The sequence below is a fragment of the Simochromis diagramma genome, unplaced genomic scaffold, assembly GCF_900408965.1.
Source record: "Simochromis diagramma unplaced genomic scaffold, fSimDia1.1 OVJJ01000663.1, whole genome shotgun sequence".
Taxonomy (NCBI): Eukaryota; Metazoa; Chordata; class Actinopteri; order Cichliformes; family Cichlidae; genus Simochromis; species Simochromis diagramma.
In genome coordinates this window covers 1,729,191-1,752,224 of record NW_024387049.1, presented here as the reverse complement: position 1 = coordinate 1,752,224, position 23,034 = coordinate 1,729,191, and the positions used below count along the sequence as shown (strand labels likewise).

General features: G+C 41.4%; 1 protein-coding gene across 1 annotated transcript; it reads right to left on the bottom strand.

Moving 5' to 3' along the window:
- Positions 1–3,947: 3,947 nt before the first annotated feature.
- acin1a (apoptotic chromatin condensation inducer 1a) lies at positions 3,948–23,011 on the bottom strand. The gene is made up of 18 exons (XM_040044843.1): positions 22,633–23,011; positions 21,179–21,244; positions 20,886–20,997; positions 20,740–20,795; positions 17,880–20,630; positions 15,320–15,466; positions 15,084–15,169; positions 10,694–10,751; positions 8,191–8,230; positions 7,752–7,894; positions 7,488–7,631; positions 7,155–7,350; positions 6,656–6,801; positions 6,148–6,255; positions 5,932–6,039; positions 5,546–5,840; positions 5,360–5,460; positions 3,948–5,271 (listed from the first exon to the last, which is right to left on the bottom strand). The coding sequence occupies exons 1-18, from the start codon at positions 22,768–22,770 to the stop codon at positions 4,954–4,956; spliced, it is 5,013 nt and encodes a 1,670-aa protein (XP_039900777.1). The 5' UTR covers positions 22,771–23,011; the 3' UTR covers positions 3,948–4,953.
- Positions 23,012–23,034: the final 23 nt, after the last annotated feature.

Here is a 23,034-nt window from a genome sequence, read left to right as displayed (position 1 = left end):
CACTGGTTACTGTTTAAGATTTCAGTGGAGAGGTAATATTAAAGTGTGTTTAATCAATCAGTATTTTCTATCAACAGTACAAGAGTGAATGTAAACTGTAGACTTAAAATAAATGTCTCCCCACAGTTTACAGGTACTGTATTTTTCGGATTATAAGGCGCATTAAGCAAAACCAAACAGTCAGATAAGTCAAACTTTACTCAGCTCATTCTTCTTGCTTCCGCCACTTGCGTACCACTGATTCATTAATGCTGAACTCTCTGGCAGCGACTCTATTCCCATGTTGTTGCAGTATATTGATGACTAGCGTTGTGTTGTGAATGGATTATCTCAGTTGTTCTCCTGACTGACCTTTGGTCCGTTTACAGCATCCTGCCATGCGATTGTATTTGTCCCTAACCATCGAGAACCCTCACATTAACTTTTATCGAGTGGAAAAAAGTTAACATTCATCCTCCAGTTGCACCGTTTATGTTATGCTAACATAGCTGTGTCGCTAGCGATCACGTAGCACATCATTATATACCAGCTAGTCCAACTTCAGTAACCCCAGAAAAGTAACTGCTGTTTAGTTTTCTGTCTTCATTTATGTTGGAAGTGATAGCAGAGCTGTAGGTTTTAATTTTTTCAGAAATCTCTCGGTCAGAACATGGTATATCATGTTTAGGTGTAAACTAGCGAGCTAACTTCCTGCTAACTTCTAACTCCGTTAAATTTAATAGATTCTGTTTTCATAGATGCCTGGATGTTAAACTTAATTGTTACACCTGGTAAAGCAGCAACGCTGATCATTTTATTAAAGATGACAGAATTTAGACAGTTTTTAACGCTCAGTGACACCGCAGTGCTCGTTTGACTTTGGGACCTGAATCGGACAGAGTTTTGGACCCAGATCCAGTGTTGCCAACGCCTCAGTAAGGAAAATTGCTATTGGTTGTCCTAAAAGTTGCTAAATGACATCATCGCCTAATTTGCATAATTTGTCACGCTAATGCAGTGGTTCCCAAACTTTTTTTTGCTAGGCCCCCCTTTGTTTTACAGGAAAAATGTTCGCACACGCATAAACACAAACACATTCTCCAACCACACACATCCATATTTTGCTCGTTTGCGGTTTATTTCACGCCTCAAACATTTAGTAAACAATTAAGCAAATACAAGTAATCTGCAATAAATGACAGGTAGTAATAAAATAAACTACTAACTCTTTTACGCTACGTCTGCACCTACACGGGTATTTTTGAAAAAGCAGCTGTTTCGTCCACATATAAACGGCGTTTCGACTCACCGAAAACTGAGATTTTTTTAAAACTCTTTTTTTGCGTTTACGTTTGGACGAGAAATACAGAGTTCGTCATGCAACGTCAAAGGTATGTGCCTTTTTTCACGTCAGGCAGTGCGCCACGTTATTGCTTACGTGAGAGGAATTGCAGAATGGCAGTCTTGTGTAGTCTGGGAGATGATTGAATGTTGGGGTGGGTACAGTTTCCTCTGCGGTGGGGTAGGGTGGGCTGCCCCGGGTCCTGTGGGGCTTGGCAGTGCTGCTACCGTAGGCCCCGGTCTGGATGGACCTGGGCTCCCTTGCCTTGGTGGGTACCAGAGGACGGGGGTGCCTACTGGGGTCAGCGGGGGAGCTGGCCCTAGGGAGGGGCATCCTCCATTATTTGTATCCCACTGTAACTTTACTGTATAAAGAGCTAACTTCTCCAAAATGTCAGTAGTTAGTCATTACAACAAGTGTTTGTGAACTAAAAATCAAGAATCTGGGATACTGTTTGCCCGTGATTTGAAAAGTCCAGCACATGCTCCTGACGAAGGAAAGACCAATTCTGCAGGGGAGACCTACCTTGGCACTTGTGCAGGTGAAGCCAAAGGGAAGATATGCTTCAACATATTTTCTAGTCTTTGGCTTAGAATGAAGTTGGTTTGGAAACATATTCAGCTATGCTTCAGCTCCTGCTTTGCGTTTCTGTGGCCGCCCATGCTAGCAGTGTCCAAGCGTTTTGTCCACCCCCCCCCCCTGCAATGGCTCTGCGCCCCCCTAGGGGGCGGGCCCCACACTTTGGGAAGGTCTGCGCTAATGTAATTGTAATAACCTACCTACCTTGGAGAGAGAAATAACATTGTGGAAGAGACATAAAGTGAGTAAAAAAACGTCCTAAATGCATTTAGAGTTTATTTAGAACTACAAATTAAATTTCTTTTAGCAATTATTGTTGTTTTAATGTCACAATTCCAACCCTGCTCCTTTACCCGGCCTTGGACCGGCAAGTGACCCGAAATAGGCACTCTGGTGGAATTACTTTGTGTGTGTGTTCATAAGTAGTTTTAAACCTTGTGATCCACAAAACAGCATAAGAGTATAAGAAGAACTGACTGCGTTACAGTCAGTGCGGGAGCAGCGGCTTCGCTCATGCGCGATTCATTTGCTGTTTGGACGCACAGGTGTGAACATCTTCTGCCCTGATAGCGCTCTGCCCGTGAGCGCTTTGGAACGGGCGAGGTGCCCATGGCAGCACCTGCTGCTTGTTGAGAGTAAAAGCGATACGCGCTTTCACGTCAAAAAGTCGTCATAAATAAGTCTCCAATAACACCAGAAAAAGTCGCCAGATCTGTCGCTGGTAGCTAAGGGGGTCTGAAAACTCGCTAAATATAGCATCGCTAAGTTGGCAACACTGCCCAGATCACTCCGCGAGGCTCCTGACTACGGTAGCCGTAATGCTCCGACAATCTATCAAGCTATAATTGCTTACCAAAGTCGTACTAAAACATTTTTGACAGATTTTTGAGTGTACCACATAAAATTGGTTCGAGGTCAGTAAGCACAACCAGAATTCATACATATGGCCACCGGATTAAAAAAGCACTGTCGATTTTTTTTTTTTAGAAAATTAAAGGATTTTAAGTTCACCTTATAGTGCGAAAAATACAGTATGTTATTTAATCCAGGGTTCAAAAGGCTGACATGATTTTTTTAATATTTTGGCCAGTACTGCAGACCCGCCCCTGAGCTGGTATGGTGATGTGAAGCTCCTAGTTTGAAGCCCAGCTGAGGCCATTCTGTGTGGAGTTTGCATGTTCACCCTGTGTCTGTGTGGGGGTCCTCCCACAGTCCAAACACATGCATGTTAGATTAAGTGGAGATTCCAAATTGGACAAGGATGATCTGTAAATGGTTTAGAAGTTGCTGTGTGAATGGATGGTTAAATATCCAACCTGCAGTCATAAGTGCTTTGAGTGAACAGTAAGACTATGCAAGTGCCACGTAAATAAAATGTCATTATACTTAAATATAAACTACTATATACTGAACTGTTTGATGTTTATGAGCTTTCTTGTGTGAGAGAGGGGTGGAATTTGAAAAGTGAAATGTCATCATTACAGATGAAACTCTTTGTCAATCCAGCTTTGCTGCCCCAGTTAGAACTTTGCTCTTGGTCTGCCAGAGATGCCAGCTCAAGCGATTTGCTGGTCCTCGCAGAGTCCAGCCACACTGAGTTGTATCAGGGCAAAAAAATGTTATGCTCAGCGACCATAAGGCTGTAATTACATAGGAGCAGTGCTGAGCTCTGCAGGATAAACGTCAAGACCCAGAGAGATGGCACAAAGCAAATGAAGAGGGGAAATGTGGACACATTTACAATAAAGACAAAGAAAGTCAGGGTGACACAAAGACAGCTAGTAAAGTAGGTAAACTGTAACAACTAAGAAAGCAGGTAAAAGTTAATAATCTGAGTCACCCAATAGCATTAGATCATTCTCATTTCCAAAGCGATACATGAGTTGAGCCACAGCATGGTGTGACTGACACCTTGTGGATTCCAAGGATAACTGCTGAAGTCACATATTCCTAGTATTGCATCTCTACAGTACTTTTAACTGTTATCACAGAGAAACAAAATTGACTTCAAACTCAATCAGCATGGAGAACGGAAAGAAACGTCACAGTCGTTTCAAACTTCAATTTTTATTATTTGTACATTCACCACTGATAGGCGTACTCAAGAAGAAATTAAAAAAACAAAAACAAAAAAACAAAAAACAAATCTTTGTACTAAAATGATAAAGATACAAAAAAAAAAAAAAAAAAAAAAAAAAAAATTAAAACCATTGGTGAGAAAACTCATAATGCAACCTCCCCTCTCAGGCCTGTACTGACTACAGGGTCAGAGTACTGGAGGAAGAGGAGGAAAGGGAGAAGAGGAGAATCAATAAGGACATAAACATAATCTGTGTCAGCTGTGACAGACAGATTCTCTCCCACAGAGAATAAACTCATCTCTTAACAGAGACAGAGGAACACTGCATTGCCTTAGTAGTTATTCCACGCTTGTTTAAAAATACCCCAGAGCTGCCTCATTTAAAGACTTGATTTGAAGTAATCTTAAGTCTGTACAAAAAGCCAAACACACCTATTTCAGTATTGTCTGATTTATGCAGTCCTCTCTGCAGAGGACCGAGTCTTCTCTTTAGGCAGGACTGGCAGGAGGAGCCTTGTACTACATGCAGCAACAAAAGGATTCCTCATCCAAATTGTTAAACACAGAGGCGACAACAAGTGACTGCAAATCATAATTGGCACCCACACTATGGGGCAAATGGGGCACGTTGAGCTAAATAATCAAAATTACCCAGTGAGTCAAACAGCTATGCTGTCAAGACAAAAACTGAAGAAAAAGAGGCAAATGTAGAAAGAAAAATATCAAACCTTGACAGTAACGCCACGGACAGCGCTCTGAAAAACAACACTGCAAAAAAAGATCATGGTCCCCTTAAAGCATAAATGTGTGTAGGTGTAAATGTGCTTTAAAATAAAAAAAGAAGATGACAATTTGAGAGATGGTAGCGACATCGGTTGGTCCTCTGTTGGGTCTTAGTTGTAACAAAGTACATGTAGTGAAAGGCAAATGGAGGAGGGCGGTCTCTAGGACAGTTCCATCAGTTGATTGGCCATTAGCGCCGCCTTTCTCGTGGTTCGCTGCGGCTGCGTGAGCGTCGGCCTCCGCCCGCCCCGCTGCCCCCGGGCCTACGGTAGCCATCCCTGCGTTTGTCGTTCTCCCTTTCCCTCTCTCTCTCCCTGTCTCTATCTCGACCTCTGTCTCTCTCTCTGTCCTTGTCTTTCTCACCCTCACTGCGTTCTGTTGTGCCTCCTCCAGTTTTCACCCTCTCCTTGCGCTCCTCTTCCCTTTTTTTCTCCTCCTCTTCTTGCTCCTTTCGCCGTTTCTCACGTTCTTTTGCCCGTTCTGCTCTGGCAGCTTCCCGCTGGGCAAACTACAATGAAAATGTAAAAAAAAAAAAATACTTTAAAAAAAAAAAAACCCAAAACCCCCAAAAGGTATGAAGTGGTTTATTTCATCACCTGTTCATCTGTAAGTGGAAGCCAGTATATGCAAGGAGCAGCTTTAGTCTTGCGGAACAAGTCATCAAGCAGCTTTGCAGGGGGATCCTCGGCTATTTTCTCTGACAGAGAATACACACAACATTAGACAAGAGAACAGGCCTCTGGCAGCGGACGCGGTACACTGAGTCTAAATCCATGTCTTACCTTTCTTCTCCTTGCTCTTTCCCCTCTCCTTGCGTCGCCTCTCTCTTGATCGCGACCTTCGAGGACCTCCCTCCTTCTCTTCTCCGTGTTTTCCAAACTCTCTAACCTTGTCGCGATCCCACTCCCGCTCTGCTCGAGCTCGCTCCCTGCGTTCCATTTCGCGTTCCCGTTCAGCCCACTGATCTCGCTCAGGAAGGAGAGAGGGCAGGCCTGATGTTCGACCACGGCCAGAGCCAGGACCATGTTCCTCTGCTCCAGGTTTGTCACCTGCACCCAAACCTTTGTGGAAGTCCAACTACAGGGCAGAGACATGTTCAGATTACAGATAGCCAAACATTTAACACTTATGGAGGGGAAAAAAAAACTCAAAACAAAAATATTCTTACTTCATCCTGCTGACAGAAGTCAACAGTGAGAACTTTTGGGTTGCTCTGTGGCCATTTCACGCCATGAAGAGCTGCTCGTGTGGCGACTGCCTCCTCTACACTTGAATACTAGACACGGAAAGTATAGTGGGGGACCCGTGAGAGAGAGAAAATACTTCCAATTTCTAAAAGCAGTCTGAGCTGCAGATATATAACTCAATGCTTTTAATAACTTACAGTGACATAGCAGTGGGACTTGATTTTGTCAATCCAGAAGCCCTCCTCCACCAGACTGCCAGTTCTGCTGAGCAGTTCCTTAAGCTGTCCCAGAGTGAATGGCCTCACCTGAACAGTGTCACAGACTCCATTACAACATGAATAAAGTGCGACTACTAACAATTTACACACTGCAAACAAGATAAACACAGTGGAACAATTAAATAAAAACACATGCAATAAGAAGTCAGCAAGATTAACTGAAACCTTTAACTGAAATAACTGAAACCTTTCCATACAATTATTTTTTTAACTTAACTGTTTTGATTTATTATAAATTAACTGGGTCTATGACAGTAGAAGACAATATATTGTGCAAGTTTTATACCTCAACAAAAAAATAAAAATAAAAATAAAAATCTAAAATCAACCCCAAAAGAAAGAAAGAAAACAAAAATCCATGTCCTATAGCTCATATTTTAGAAATTTGAGCCCAACATGGGTTTGTTCATGGGTCCTATTCTCTCACCAGGTTGCAGATGTGAACAATAGTGGAGACTTTTCCGCGAGGTGGTGAGGGCTGCTTGGCCGTGCGAACAGGGTCATCAATTGTGATGGAAACACTTGTTTTCTGCTGGCTGATGGAGCGACGGATGAGGGTGTCGCTGGGGGTCACTAGAATGAAAAGCAGTGAGCAAAGTGTCTCCATTACATCACTGTCTTTGTAGTTCTTATAATAGAACATATTTTCCTTTACCGAGGCAAGAGGTCTGTATGTTTGAGTGTCAAATAATTAAACTATTTGAATTGCTACACCCAAGATGGCATGCCAGAAATCAGCACCGACTGAAAATAGTTGTTTGAATCCATATAAAGAATCATTCAAGTCTTTCTGTCAGCCTTTCTGTTATGCACCCATTTGACTTTCTTAAACATAAGGTAATATGAAAATTAGATTTCAGGAATACATTAATTAATTCTGATGAATTTATTTCTGCAGAGAAGCCATCTTACGGTGGATATCTTACCAGTGTTGATTTCTACATCATGGCTGGTATGTGTTGGTGAATGAGTTTCAACAGCTACAGGAATAGAGGTATCCATCTGCTCTTCGTGAGCCTTTGTCCTTTCTTGGTCTACCTGTAGATCATCTTCCTCTGCCTCCTCTTGCCTGCTCCTCTTTGCTTCTCTTTGCCCATTCTCCTGGCTTTCTGAATGCACCACCTTAAATACAAGATATCACACCAAGCAATCATCAACTGAGAGATAACCTCAAACAATCTTAAAGAGCACTTTACACTTAATGAAAGTGAAGATACTAGAGTCAGGTTAATCAGTAGTTAAACACTAACAACAGTAACCTGTGTAACTGTGCGTCTAATCTGAAGGTCCTGATCAGAGCGCTCCCTGTCTTCATCATCAGCCCCAGAGAGGACAGCTTCCTCTGGATGCAAGTCAACTACTGCTTCCTGTCCTAGACATGGCCTGATGTCTGGGATCAGAGACTACAGGCAAAGCGTGAGGAAACAACATGGTTAAGCTTTCTACGAGACAGTGTTTACAATGCATCTGTGAGAATTACTGTTAACTACAATGTAAAACAAATTATGCTTTGCTGCAAATACCTTGAGTGAGTCAGTGGTGATGCTGATGGAAGGTTTCTTGGCAGTGACAGCTGTGCTGGAGCCCCACCTCCTCTTGCGACCAGCCACTGTCCCAGACTCCTGTTCACCCTCTGCACTGCTGGTGCCCGGGGATGATTTACTGCCTGGGAATTAATGGAATCAATACAATGCTCGACGTTTATGCAACACATCAACTGGAAATATATACAGACAATGGTCTTTTGAATGATTACTGAATTATATATTCTGTTGAATAACCAAATTTAAGAATTTTTTAACGCTGCTGTGTTCTCAAACCTTAGCGTATCAATGCTGCACCTCCCATATCAAAAATATTTGTAAAATAGATTAATACAAATATGAGGAGAAAAAGCCACAATATCAACATGAATGATCAAATGTTAGTAAAGAATGGAACAAGGTGAAAGGTTGTACTCACTGCTAAGAGAGATCTTACGAGCTGAGAAGGCCTTTGATTTCTGAAACACAAGAAGACAGAAACAACCCGACATACATGGGAGAGGTGAGACGCCGACACCATGGAATGAGACAAATGGTCAAGTTGGAGAAAATGTGGAATAAAAACAAGAAGCGGGTAAAGAGAAGTGAAAACAACACCTCGCCTTAAAACTCGTTGTTTATTGACGGCAAGCTATGTTGCGTTTGTTTATGTTTATGATGTGTTCTCCTAACTTTTTAAGCTCTACACCTGTAGATTTTTTAAAACATTGCGTACTTTTAAAGATTGAACTTCTCAAACTTGAACTTTCTAAAAAAACAAAAAAACAAAAACCAAGGACCTAGTGGAAACTAATGTTTCAATTTAAGCACTAAAATGTTTTGTTTTTTAAATGTTTGTAGACAAACTCCAACTAGTTCAACAAAACTAATATTTAACTACTTTAGTCAGCTATAAGTAAACTAAGACACAAGATCACCAAATAGGGGTTTAGAAATGTTTTTGTTAAACTGCAGGAGGCGCAATTAAAAATCCAAAGCTCATTCTCCATCAGTGATTAAAAAGAATATAAATTAATATTAAACACATTCAAAATAAGCTATGAAATACAGCACTGAGTAAACATCTACTTATTCCCTGACACCTGATCCTTACTGTTTTGGATATGGCCCAATCACGACTGCATGTACTGTATTTAGGGAACAAGGGTCCAATCAATGGTGGCTGGATGAAAATCTGAAATCTTGCTGGCTGGTAGGTTGGGCTCAATAGTTCATTTGAGTTTGGGCTTTCAAATGTTCTTGGCCAAAGCAGTCGTCTTCAGATGTTAGTCCTTTTAAAGATGTGGCAGACTTTTATACTGGCAGAAGAGAGTGATCAGTCCACTTAAATTGAGACCAGATAATGAATGCTGTCAACAGTCACTGTGCAACAACTCCATACGTTTGACTTAAAAGTTCTGCTGTATTTAAGAAGCAGTCACATAGTAGCAAAACTCTGGCAACAAATGGCAAGTCCTTTTTCAGGAGAAAACATTCCCAGCCTCTTGCAGTCCAGATATTTGCTTTAAGCTATCTGAAAAAGTGTCCAAGCAGCAGATCTCTCTTCCAACAGATACACAAAAAAATGGAAATGTCCTTCATACCATTCTCCAGGTCATAATCCACAATGCCCACTTTCTTTGATTGTTATGAGATAAAAAAAAAAAAGCCTTTGATAATAATAATAAAACAAAAAAACAAAAAAAAAAACAAACCTTCTTTAAACTTGTTCACGGCAGCCTTGAACTTGGCTTAAGTGAGCAAGCTTCTTTCCTCATGCTCTCGATGTAGACTTTAAGGGTGTGGGGCTAGTTTGGTAAAAATCAGGCTGCAAGATGTGGGCAACATTGACTAGCCAACCCCCTTTTTAAAATTTCTGGTCCAATTAATAGTTTCTGTCAGCCATATCGGTGAAAATGAGGCAGACTTTGTTGCCAGGCGTGTCCCTCTGTAGTGCAGACTTTGGGGCTTATCTGTGGTCAACTCTGGATTCTTGGGGACAGTGGAACAGGTGCAGCAGTAGCAGTAGTGCCAGAGGTAGTACGCAGGTACCAATAGGGGCAATGGAAGAAGCATGAGCACCTTTATAACAAAGGAATCATTTGGGGTTTAAACATCAGCCACAGTGAGAAAACACCCTTGCTGTTTGTTCCTATGACAGTACCCAAGGTTAACATACTACCAAGTTTGAAAATGGCCCATTAAACCTTCTAATGACCCTTTCTTGTTGTTTAAAAACAAAACAAAAATCTAAATACTTACAGTAAAATGTAACATGTTTAAAAACTAGGAATAATTCAAAAAGTGCACTAAAAAAAAAATCGAACTATTATGGATGCCTGTGACTAATTGACTAGACGTTTAAACACGGCTGCCAGTTAAATGTATTATTATATTATTACTATACAACAGCAGTTGCCATTTCAAAGATGCTGCTGGGCACTCATGTTGCCTGCAGCGCTAACACCAGCTATGTCTCTGTCTCTCTACCTATCTCTGTGGAGGAAAGTAACGAGCGAGGGGGGAAAGTAAACAGATGACAGCCGAGACAGCGAACCATCGCTGTTCTTCAGCACTGTTTAAAAATAAATAAATATCGTTTGTGTCAGAATAAACTGGAACTAAACCCCCGAGTAATCACACTGCACTGTGGTGCAGGACATTGTTACAGTTCATACTATAGTTCATATAGTTCCACAAACACACATGCAATACATTTTGGGCCAATGTTGAAATTTGTCGATCAATTTGTGTCCAGTTTTTAATATAGTCAGAGTTTTCTGTCTTTTCAAGTAGATGAATAGCCATGCTTTCTCTCTTGTTTAAACAACTAGTAAATTAGTCACGAGGAACATCCCTAAAAACTGCATCTCCCCTGCAAAGTACTTAATTAATGAAAGCCTTCAGAACTGAAATGATTTGGGATTCTCCAGGTGCCTTACCTCCTCACTGGTTTCTTGAAATTTCTCTGGATCTGCCATGGTAGTCTCATTCATCTGCCTGCATATTGTTAAAAATAAATACACATCAAAGAAAAGAGGTAAAAAAGAAAAAAAAATATCATCAGTATGAAGAAAGAAAACTCACTCTTAAGATGTTAAAAATATTAAATTAATAGCTTAACACAAGCAATCAAAACACTATGTAAATGTTTAACAAAAACAAAACATGTCAAATCTAAAGTATTAAAAATATTCCTAGCAATAGGAACAAAAGGATTAAAATCAGAAACTTAATTGATTCCTAAATTAAAACTGATTTAAAATGGATATGCCTTTGTAAATATTGCCAGTAGCTGGGCAGTGCATGCAAAATTAATACTCTAGTCCTTTAAATATCATTACACTGCAATCATAATTCAAAAATTCACGTTTTCTCAAACACGTGTCAAGGAACCACAACAAAGCATAAAAACGCGTTAAAATCTCAGCAAGTGGACCCACTCCAATGTAATGCACAAACAGCAACCAGCAGATGCTAAAATTACTGCGCCTTCACCGCATCACACGTTGGTGACCACATCAAATGCGCTGCTATCGTCCCCCTCAGGGTTAAAGAACTGAGCCGAGGCGAGAAAAATAAAACAGAAATTAAACGCAGTTACCACACTCCTTATTTAGCCAAGCTGCGCCCGTCCAGATCCGACACGCACTACAGCTACACGGTACCTGACGAATGAGCGTACGCCTCACGTCGTCACACCATCCTCGTGAAAGCACACGCGAACAAGTCCACTCATTGCGACTGAAATCAACTTGGGGAACTTCACACCACTGAGACCACGCCGTGCTCGCTCCACACGCAGCACACAGACTGCGACTGCCGTTAAAACGACTGCGTCGCAACGAACCGCTTCTCTTCCCTCCCTGCTGTCTTCCTCTCTCCGAACACTACTCCTCTGTGAATACGTCCATGACCGCAGCGGCTGTCAACCGGAACCTGCAGCGGACAAAGTGTCGCCTGCTGTCTAGCTGAGCCGCGGTGTGGAGAGCCAAAGGCCGGCATAGGCTGCTAAACCCGCCGACTGAGCACAGCCATGTTGCAACGAATAAAGAAAAAAAAAAGATCTTGTATTAAAAAAAAGAAAAAGGACCCACATCTTTTCTAGCACGCCGGATTTAAGGTAGTCTCATCAATCGCCTGATGGGAAATTCAATGCCCAGCCTTTTTTCTTACACCGTTTTTATCAGGTCTTCATTATAATGACATCATGGAAGCGTTAAAGTGAACACATCAGTATGTCATTACATAAAACAATGTCCACGGAACTGGCTTTTTTTTCCACGTGCTTTTTCTACAATATGTAAATAGCGATGTGCAAAATAATTACTCCACTCTTACCATTGAGGAGTTGTTGTTTTTTTAAGTTGAAATATTTATGAAATAATGAGATTAAAAAAAAGAAGAAAAAAAAAAAGCTTTCGGTCATTTCACTAGCTTTGCGCCTAAAGGACAGTTTAAGCACAATAAAGCTACATTATATTTTGTGGGAGAAACAACCTGACATCTTACTATGATGATCGTAGGCCTCTCTTTTACACTGATCATCCATCTTGATGAAACTTACAATAAAAACTGCCTAGAGTACTAGCATTAACATCTTACTTACTTCTTACTTAATTTAGTAATTACATTATAGTTACAATTATGTCGTTGTTATGTTAAAAAATATTCTTTAGTTATCTGCATGCTGCAATAGAAAGAAAAATGCATATCTGTAAATAAGAGTTAATCAAAGACTGATGCTAATAAGTAAGTGATTATGCATAATCTGTAAATGGAAAAAGTTTGGAACCACCAGGTCTCTTCCTAGAGCTGGCCACCCAGCCGATCTGAGCAATTAGGGTAAAAGGGTCTTAGTCAGGAAGGTGACCAAGAACCTGATGGTCACTCTGACAGAGCTCCAGTGTTGCTCTGTCGAGAGAGGAGAACTTTCCAGTAGGACACCCATTTCAGCACCACTCCAGCAATTAGACAGAAGCCACTCCTCAGTAAAAGGCACAAACGGCCCCACCTAGAGTTTGTCAAAAGGCACCCGAAGGACTCTCAGACCACGAGAAACAAAATTCTCTGGTCTGATGAAAAAAATGCCAAGCCTCTTGTGTGTGGAGGAAACCAAGCATGACTCATCAACTGGCCACTACCATCCCTACAGTGAAGCATGGTGGTGGCAACATCATGCTGTTGGGATGTTTTTGACACCTGGGACCTTGTCAGGGTCAAGGAATGATGAACGCAGCAATGCACAAAGACATCCTTCATAACCTGCTCCAGAGCATTCTGTACATCTGATTAATCTTCAGATTCATCACATTCATCTTTCAACTGGACAACGACTCCAAGCACACAGCCAAGATAACCACACAGTGGCTTTGTGACCGCTCTAAATGTCCTTGAATGGCCCACCCAGACCCAGACTTGAACCTGCTTGTACATCTCTGGAAAGATCTGAAAAACGTCTGTGCACTGACACGCCCCACCTAATCTGATGGCGCTTTAGAGGATCTGCAAAGAAGAATGAGAGAAACTGCCCAAAAATAGGTGCGGCAAGCTTACTTAAAAAAAACAAAACAAAACAAAACTTGACGCTATAATTGCTACCAAACATGCTTAAACAAAATATTGAGCAAAGGCTGTGAATACTTATGTACATGTTAAAAAATGTTATTATTAAATTTGCAAGATTTACAAGCAACCTTTTTTTTCCCCACTTTGTCATAATGGGGTATTGTGTGAAAATGAATTTATTCCATGTTGGAATAAGGCTGCATTCTGACAAAATTGGGAACAAGGACCAAGCATCTAGGTGAAGCACTGTCAGTACTTTCCAGATGCACTGGATATACACTGATGTGATGAAGATCAATGAATAACATGATAAATTCACATACATGCCTGTGTTTTTATACATGAGTGAATCGAACTATAGCCTCAGACATGGCAGGTTATTACTGGTAATTTTATTAGTAGTTTTGTATGTTTGGAGTGGTGAATGTGTTGACCTATGTGGAGTTAATCCAGTGTTTTATTACAATTTGTTTTGTTTTTTAAATTTTTTAAACATTTTATTTTTATTTTTAATCCTGCCAAAAACATGTTTCTATCATTTTGTTTTTGTATTTTTTTTGTAATAAGAAGAGACATCTTAAAAGGTCCTTAAGAAGAAGGTAAAACAAAAGGGTAAAGCAAGCACTGGAATGTGAAAAAGGTTTCCTACCCAATGTTGCTCATCTATCATATTGTTTTTCTATGATGCTTTTCATTTGTATTTGTGGATTTTGGGACAAACTGTGTTACTTGACACTTTTGACATACAAAATCAGGCAGCAATTTCCACTACAGACTCAAGTCTGATTTTACTCCAGTGCCACCGGAGGGGCTGAAGATCAAGGTTATTCACAACTTTGGTTTTGTCCCTAGTTTAGATTTAAGAACCTTAACTGACATAATATATCATAGGAGATGAAACTTCTTTGCCATTGTTATCCATTGTTTGTTTTTTCAGAAAGTGGAAAACCTCTCCACAGCAATGTAATCAATTCATGTTTCAAGAAATGTTTATTTTGACTGTATTGACAATTAAGGAACTATCAGTCCAAATTTTTCCAGTTCTGAGAATTATAATGCCATCACTTCAGGTACAGAGAACATCATACATGAAATAAATACAACTCCTATATTTATTTATAAATAAAATGATAAATGGCTTCAGGACCAAAATACATTTTTTAAATTTTATATTTGTTATTCACCTAATTAGCTGCACTAGTCTCATTTCAGCTTACTGTGGGCATCAGCCTGACGCCTACGGCTGTCATTTACTGTCCCACTAGCTTCTTCTTTCCAGCTCTTTACTCTAAGTGCATCTACTGTCACACGGGCACATGTGGAATGGAGCTGAAGAGACTGGTGAAATGAAAACTATTAATCTAGCTGACAACAACACTTTCTAAAGTAAAAATAAAATATATCTTTCCAACCAGTTTTAAACTGAATATAAAGAGGGGGAGGGGAGGGAGAGAGACCCCCTAAACAACTGAGCCTTTGCTGTAGCTCTTCAATTAGCAGCGAGTGCATTAGTGTTTGGTGTGTTGTGTGGTATACAGAGCAACAAAGCTAATTTGAACAGACTGGCCCACCGTCCACCTAACAGGGCCAAACTGGCAAATCCCCACTCATGATGCAGAAGAGGTCAAATAGTTACTGAGCATTGTTAACAGCCTCTATACTTGCATGTTAATAAGAGCACAAATACACTGATCCCAGTGAGTAAATCTGACACACAAACAAAGTATAAGATATGTTTCAGAAAACTGGGACTGAAAACCAGACCTTTGTTTGTCCTTTTCCTCCTCTTCCTCACTGTCTGTTCTCTTCCCATGTTTTTCTTCTCCAGTCGGTGCTTTGGAAAACTGTGCCTGGGAATTTTAAAGGGCAGGGAATAAGATGAAGAGCAGACAGTGTGGTTCATTTATGGCAAATCTGTTTTATTATCAAAGACCTGCCCATTCTGACACAGATATTGTGACAAGGTGAATCTTCTGGGGAACTTATTCTAAGCAACTTACCACGTTGTGACTGTCTCCATCTGCAGTTGTGTTAGCCTTCTCTGCAGACGTCTCTCTTTTGCAGGTAGAGGTTTTTGAGGATTTCCTTACATCCTCATGCTGAGCCGCCATGTGCTGTGTTGAGGAATCTCTTTTAGATGTCTCCTCCTTGAAGGAAAAAAAAGAGAGCAGTTCAATATTTTATTTTATTTTTTTTGCATTGGAGCAAAAATATATAAAGTCTACTTTGAATTTATTTTTACAAAATAGACATGGTAAGTTTAAAAAAAAAAAAAAAAAAAATTTTCAGTTTAAATAATATGATTTATAATAATATGATTATTCAGAAATGGTAAATGGCAATTAATCTTTTTATTCTATTCATTAAAAATCAATGGAAACAATAAATGACAACCTTTATTGCTAGCTGCTTTTGTCTGCTCCTTTATTCAGCACGGGTCACAGGATATAGCTCTGTATATATTTCCCTTTTCCAAGGGCTCTGCACCTACTTATACTAACCACTGTGCTAAGGGCTAGTCATGCAAGTACTCACAGTTACATACACAGTTTTAATAATACGTGGCAGTATAAAGAGATGGACACCATTCCACCTGCTTTCCTCAGTGGTTGTTAATCCTTTTCATGTATTAATAATTAATTATCAGGAAAAAAAAATATTTCACCATGTGTGCACAACTAAAATCTTTTTGATTTATTGTTTCATTTTTTTTAAAGAAGCAAAAATTTTGGCTTTATCAGACTTCGCAGAATTGAGGACTATATAGCAAAACAGCAAAGGAAATAGCTTGATTCTGAAACTCTGTCCTTGATAAAGGCTGTTATCCCCCCCTAAAAACACAGGAAAAAACTGTCGACTTCATGAAAGAATGTTTATGATATTTTCACAATCTACAGACACAAACTGAAAAAAAAAAAAAAAGAAACGAGGGGCCCCAGTGATCTACAGAACAGGGCATCTGAGTCGCTGGTTTGTTAAACAAAATTAGCAGCGCCTCTAAAAAGAGCCACCCGCAGAACCACCCCCACCCCCCAGTCGCAACATCAATGAAATCCAAGATGCTGATCATTACTAGAGTTGGTAAGTAAAGCTATATCTGAGAGCGGCCAATAAAAGGAAAAGATTAAGATGGCAAGGCAAGCACAGCTACTGAAGAATTACAAAATAAGAAAAGCTTTTGAACATAAAGTTCCAAGTTTGAGGTGACTGGGTAGAAAAAAAACACAGAAGAACATGTGTAAAAGAACCTGAAGGGGTGTTTGATGCCACCTGTCATGACGGATAAAACGGATGAATTTGGGTGCTCTGGCATTGGTAAAATAAGAGATTTGCACAGGATGAAATAGTTGTAGAACAAGGACAGCCATCACTCCATTTTTGCAAAACTGCGTGAGCCATTGCCTTTGACTGGAGCCAATTGCCTTACAGGACAATGACCCAAGACACAGCTCCAAACTATAGAAAACTATTAGAGAAGAAGCAGTAAGCTACTATTCACAACGGAGTGGTTAGCATTCTCCAGGTATCTTAACTGTACTGAGCAGGTGAGAGAGTATTTTAACTGTTAAGACACTGATCCACATTAATGGTGATGTTTCAGGCAACACAGAGTGAAATGTTACCCCAGCAAATAAACAAATAGACTACTAAATGGGTGTGAGGCTGTGACTGATGCAAATGGAAGTTCTCTTTTTTCTTTTTGCAAAAACAAAGTTTGACGAGGAAAAAAAACAATACTATACCAAATAAAAATTGGTTACTAGCCTAGTCAACAACAGAGTCTTGAGTTACCTTTTATTCTTATTTACCTTGCAACTCACAATGATTGAACATTGATTAAACTGATGATTAAACATTGATAAAATTAGTAGAGGGATACAAATGTTTTCATCTGACTTGTGCTATTTATGCATCAAGCACAACTTTGGATTTAGCCCCACAAGTATTAAACTAAGGAACTATAGCCAACAGCGTCTTAAACACAAACCAGACAGTTTTAACAGATAAAAAAAAAATTAAATTGAAAAATTGTACCCACTCGCTTGTATTCAGAGATACTGCCAGAAAACACCTGCCGTGATCAGAGACTAATACCACTCTGCTGAGAGCCCACTACACCCAAGGAATACAGATCCCCTTAAAAGTAAAGTAGCCTTCTTTTTAAATGATAAAAAAAAAAAAAAAAAAAAATTAGCATAAAGAATTCAACAGACTGTGGAGAAATGCAATCTGAGCAACAATATGATTTAAGATAAATAAACTGGTATGTTATACAACTTTATAGTCACAAGTGTGACACAAATAAATAGTCAAGCATCTATACCATTGCCAAATCATGATTAATGACTGCAAATGTGTATGGTGCCATTGTTCAAGCTCTATGTAAATTCAGAATATGTCCAACTGCTGGAAACAACACAGGTGGATTTTATACCTTGATTATTAAGGTGATGGATATTTATCCAAATATGTTCATTTTGGAACTAATTTAGTTTGGTTTATATAGATTTAATACAACTTTGCATTAATGCCAAAGAGAGACAGATCATTTATTCTTACCTTTGTAACTCTGGAGGTGGAGTTCTTTTTCTCTTGAGAGGACGAGGATGAACCGGATGATTGAGAAGATGAGGACCCAGAGTCCGATTCTGAGGAAGAGGAATCGGATGATGATCTTTGTCTTGTTCGTATCCTTTCCTTCTTTGAATCTCTTCCTCTCTGCTCCGCTCCACTCACTGAGCTTGACAAACCCTTGCTTTCATCAGCTTCTTTTACTTTTTTGATGGACTCCTTGGCAGCCTGTTCAGTCTTTCCTGAAGCTGCCTGTTCTTTATCCTCCAACACTAGCCTTGTGGCTCTTTCTTCTTTGGGACCCATTTCAGTAATAACAGCAGTGTCCTCCTCAGACTGGATCCTCACAGATCCCGGTGGTGCAGCAGCAACCTGCTGATTTGTCCGTAGCTCTGAATCTTCCTGTTTAACTGAGGGCCTATGTCCTTCAGACTGTCCTTTCCCAACAGTGGTGGGAGAAGTGACAGGTGAGGTGCGAGGCTGTGGGCTATCAGAAAATGTACGGGGCCGCTTAATAACCATAGACGTGGATGAGGGTTGTGCTCGGTCCATTACAAACCGGAATTTTTTAAATGACGAGTGTGGTGAAAGAGATGTTGTTGAAATGGTTGCACTACACTCTGCTGCTTGGCCTTCGCTCTGGGGTTCTGGAGCATGGATTTGTTCCCGGTCTCCTGCCTCTGCTGACGAGTTTATAGCGGGTCCTGTGGAGAGGGGGTGAGGAGTTGGCAGGGGTGTGAGACCAGCCTCAAGGCCACATTTGGATGGAGAAAGGTGACTCTCACTCTCCTTTTCAGCCACCCCAGTTTTATCTTTCTCCAGCTCCAGCTTCCTCTCCCGCTCCTCCTTTTCTTTCTGCACTGCTTTCTCATTCTCCAGCCTTTCATGTTCAAGAGCTTTTTCCCTTTCTTGCTCCAGAGCTCTCTCCATCTCTTTTCTTGCCCTTTCTAGTTCTTCTTGCTGTAGGGCTCTCTCTCTCTCTAGCTTTTCCTTTCTCTCTTTCTCAATTCTCTCCTGTTCAAGAGCCGCCCGTCTCTCTGCCCTCTCTTTTTCCACCCTCTCTCGTTCCAAGGCCTTTTCCCTCTCTATCCTCTCTCGCTCTAAAGCTTTCTCTCTTTCGAGTCGTTCTCTTTCTCTTCGCTCTAACTCCAAGGCCTTCTCTCTCTCCAGCCTTTCTAGCTCTAAAGCTTTTTCTCTTTCTCTTCTCTCCAAATCCAAGGCCTTCTCCCTCTCCAACCTTTCTAGCTCTAGAGCCTTTTCTCTCTCGATCCTCTCTTGCTCTAAGACTTTTTCCCTCTCAATTCTCTCTTGCTCTAAGGCTTTTTCGCGTTCTATCCTCTCCTGCTCCAAAGCCTTTTCCTTCTCTAACCTTTCCCGTTCCAGAGCCTCTTCTCTCTCAATCCTCTCCTTTTCCTGCCTCTCAGCCTCCAGAGCTCTTTCTCTTTCTAGCCTTTCTCGCTCACGCTCCAAAGCTGCTCTCTCCATTTCTTCTCTCTCGCGCTTTTCCCTCTCCTCCCTTTCTCTCTGCAGCCGTTCTTGCTCCAGAAGTTTAAGTCTTTGAAGCTCAGCCTGCCTTTCAAGCTCCAAGGCCCTCATTTGCTCTTCCCTCTCTTTAGCCAAAGCTTGCTCCCTCTCCTGTCTCTCTTTTTCTAGAGCAAGTTCCTTCTCCTTCTGCAAAGCCTTCTCTCTCTCTTCCTTTTCTAAGGCCTGCTGTTGCTCAAACCTCTCTCTCTCCAAAGCTTGCTCTCTTTCTCGCTCCAGTGCTAGGGCTCTCTCTCGCTCTTCCGCCGTGGTACGTTCTTGCCGACGTTTTCTCAACTTCTCTTGTCTTTCTAGGTCAGACTCCATCTCTCTGACCCTCTCGTCAGGCACAGTGGGCTCAAGCGTACTCACAGGTACGCGAATATGGGCTGAATGTGCTCCTGTAACACCCTGATTGGTGCCTGGCATTATTGGAAATGGTACATGCTCTGCAGTGTTAGAGGTGTGAGTGGTGGCAGATACCAGGCTCTCTGGTGGTCCTCTGCCAGGAAATGATGTAGCTGAGGATGAATTGCTTTCTTGCCTATCAGCTTCGCCATCAGTGCCATGCCATCCTCCTCCGGAGAAAGCACCTTCTGACTCCATTTTACGTGCCAGAAGGGTTAGTGGGCCAGGCCTGCGTTCAGCATGTCCACTCCTTTGTGGCTCAGGGCTGCTACTACGACTACCACCGCTGGAGGAACCAGAGCTGGAAGAACTGGGGGAACGCCTGGCTTGGGGAACATCTGGACTAGGTGGACTCTGTTTAGGGGTGTCAGGCAAAGGGAATGATAATTCTGGTGGAGGGGAAGGAGGCGGTGTTGGCTGGCGGAGTTGAGGTGACAAAAGAGAAGGGATGTGTTGCTGCTGCGGTTGACGGGACGCTGCAGACCTCTCCCTTGTTGTGGGTCCCCTGGCTGGCTCTCTGAAGTTTCTCCTTCGAGCGCTGCTGTCCCAGTCGTCATCGTCACCGTCCTCGTCACCATCCTCGCTGTCGTCATCGTCGCTGTCACCTGGGACTTCACTGGATGCAGAGCCTCTCTCTGGCCTTTGCTCAGCGGCAGGAACACGCATGGGCACAGAGCCAGAAGCAGGTGGACTGGACATGTCAGCCTCCTGGTTTCTGTTTGCTTGGCCCTCATTTACCGCACCCAACAATCCCTCTTCACCAGAGGTGCCAGCTGGCTTGTGCTGCTCAGGTAATGCTGGTGTGACATCCTGACAAGAACAAAAAGGGAGCACAGATTTATTTATTATCCCCTCCCACAATTTTAATCAGAAAGTTACTTTTACACCTAACACTTAAGAAGAGAAAGTACAATCTAACCTGGGCTGGAGGAGGACACGATGTACTATTGTTGACTTCTGCGTGCTCCTCTTGCTCTGTTCACAAAAGAGAAATAAACATAAAAATCACAAGATTTTACAATAACCATCCATAATGTGTACAGTATTTTATTCAACACAACTTGCCATTTGTATCATATGCTTCGCGAGCCTCTCTCTCCAGACGCTGCCTCAGTAGCTCCTGTTGCTTAGCCAGATACTGCTTTATAAAGCTGTTCTGGCTCATTTCCTCACCAATCTAAACACACAGAGAAATTTTGAAATACAATGCAAGATCTCAAGGCTAATAACGCATACTTTTTGCAGACATTTATGAGGTTGTGTAAATGCACGGTTTGCCATATATACATAAAAGGCCATCACTTATCAAGACACTTCAGCCTTTTATATGAAACTAAAATTATCTTTGAGATTCACACCTGAGAGTTTGGCTGTAGTCCAATATGAGCTGTGGAGGTCCTCTGCAAGTTCTCCAGCATGAGAGCCTGTTAGTGAGATAAGAGATGTTTTTAAGCAATAAAAGGAGAACACTCTTTCATGGGCAACCTTGTAACTGCACTCTATTCAGTAGTATGTTTTATCACAGCCGCTGATATTTCCGCCCTTGAAAAAATATAATGAGTTTCTATGTACTAAGCATCGCTGCTCCTCTTTTATAATAATGTTAGACTTGGAGAATTCTGTCTTTGATACTTTTTTAGAAAGCCTGCAGTTGTGAGAAACTGCAAAACTTGTTGACAAACGAAGGAGGATGATATGTAACAATGTTCCCATGTAAGATGGTAAAGGACATGGGAGTCTGTCAAACAATAATTGACAAGGTTACTCTAAAGCTGTGGTCAAACACCAACCAGTGATCAACTTTTCTTAAATTTCATTGATCACCAATGAAACACCTTGTATAAATCTATGCACTATTACTACTACTTTATTCATGATCTATTACTTTGCACGTGGACATACTTGATCTTTTACATTGCCATTATGTCCATTATAATGTCACTGTCATTATCAGATGCTGGTAGGACGAAACTGTTAATAACCCAATGGCTTTATATGGGCTTTGCAAGTACGTTAGCTGGTAACTACGACTAAAATAATCAACATATTCTGGGTTTTGTGAGAAAAGAGCCACTGTCTGGCGTAATATAGGTTATATAAACGCAATGCAAACACACAGTAAAGCGTTGATGGCTCAGTGAAATAATGCTATCGGGACTACCCAGTAACAAAAAGAAAAGAACGCCCTAGCTATCTTAATAAGGTTTGACGATCTGTCGCAATGAAAAACAAACAAGCTCAAGACCAACGGCAGCTCACGGGCCTGCTGCAGATTTTGAGGGAAACTACTCCTAAAACTAGCCAATGCGTTTACCAACAAAAAAGGCAAGAACGTTAATTAAAAATTGCGGGTTAGCCGCTAAAAGTTGTCGATTTTCTCAATAACTCTAAGTGGTGAAATGTTAATCTGCTGGACAAACTCACAAGAGCAGTGTACACATCGTTAAAAGCAGCATACACAGCAGCAAGCGAGTCGCTAAGGCCACTGATCAACTCATAGCGTTAGCCAGGAGAGCTAACGAGCTAACGGGACAACATCAACCCGAGACACAGTTTAGGATTAGCCGATAAGTTGAGTGAAGTGCCAGTCTTTCCGTAGCTGGAACATTTCTACAGGGCCACAGCACTGCATAACCACAGCGCTGACAAAATAAAGACATTTACAGCTGGTGAATGAGCTTTAACCTCGATAACTCTACTACGCTCAGCAGTAACGATACTCAGTTGTCGGCCCTCGAGAGAGCATCAGCCCGTCTCTTCGTTAACGTTAGCTTGCAGCGACCGTGGCACCATATATCGCAGTAAAACTCACCCCCTTGAGTCTTTTGATGAGAGTATTCTTCTGGCCGCTCTTCGACAGCCCCCTCTCCTCGAGAGCGGCCTTTAAGTCCGCTACTCGAAGGGACTGGAGCGGTCTCCCGTCCAGCGTAACGTCTTCAAGGTCCGCCATTTTCCGTTCCTCTTGTCAGTTCCCAGCGAGAGCGACGATCAACGCCTTCATCGACGTCACGTCATCGCCGACGACTTCCCCCCCGAAATCAAATATCAAATAAAATAAAACGTTTATAAATATTTTAAATCCCAGACCAAACCAAAATTACTTTCATAAGCCAAATGTATTAGTTGAAATGGCGTCGTTAAAAAATTATGGTATTAATATTTAGATGTTGTATGCGCCACATCTTGCGCAACATCTGCGCAAACCTGACTTCCT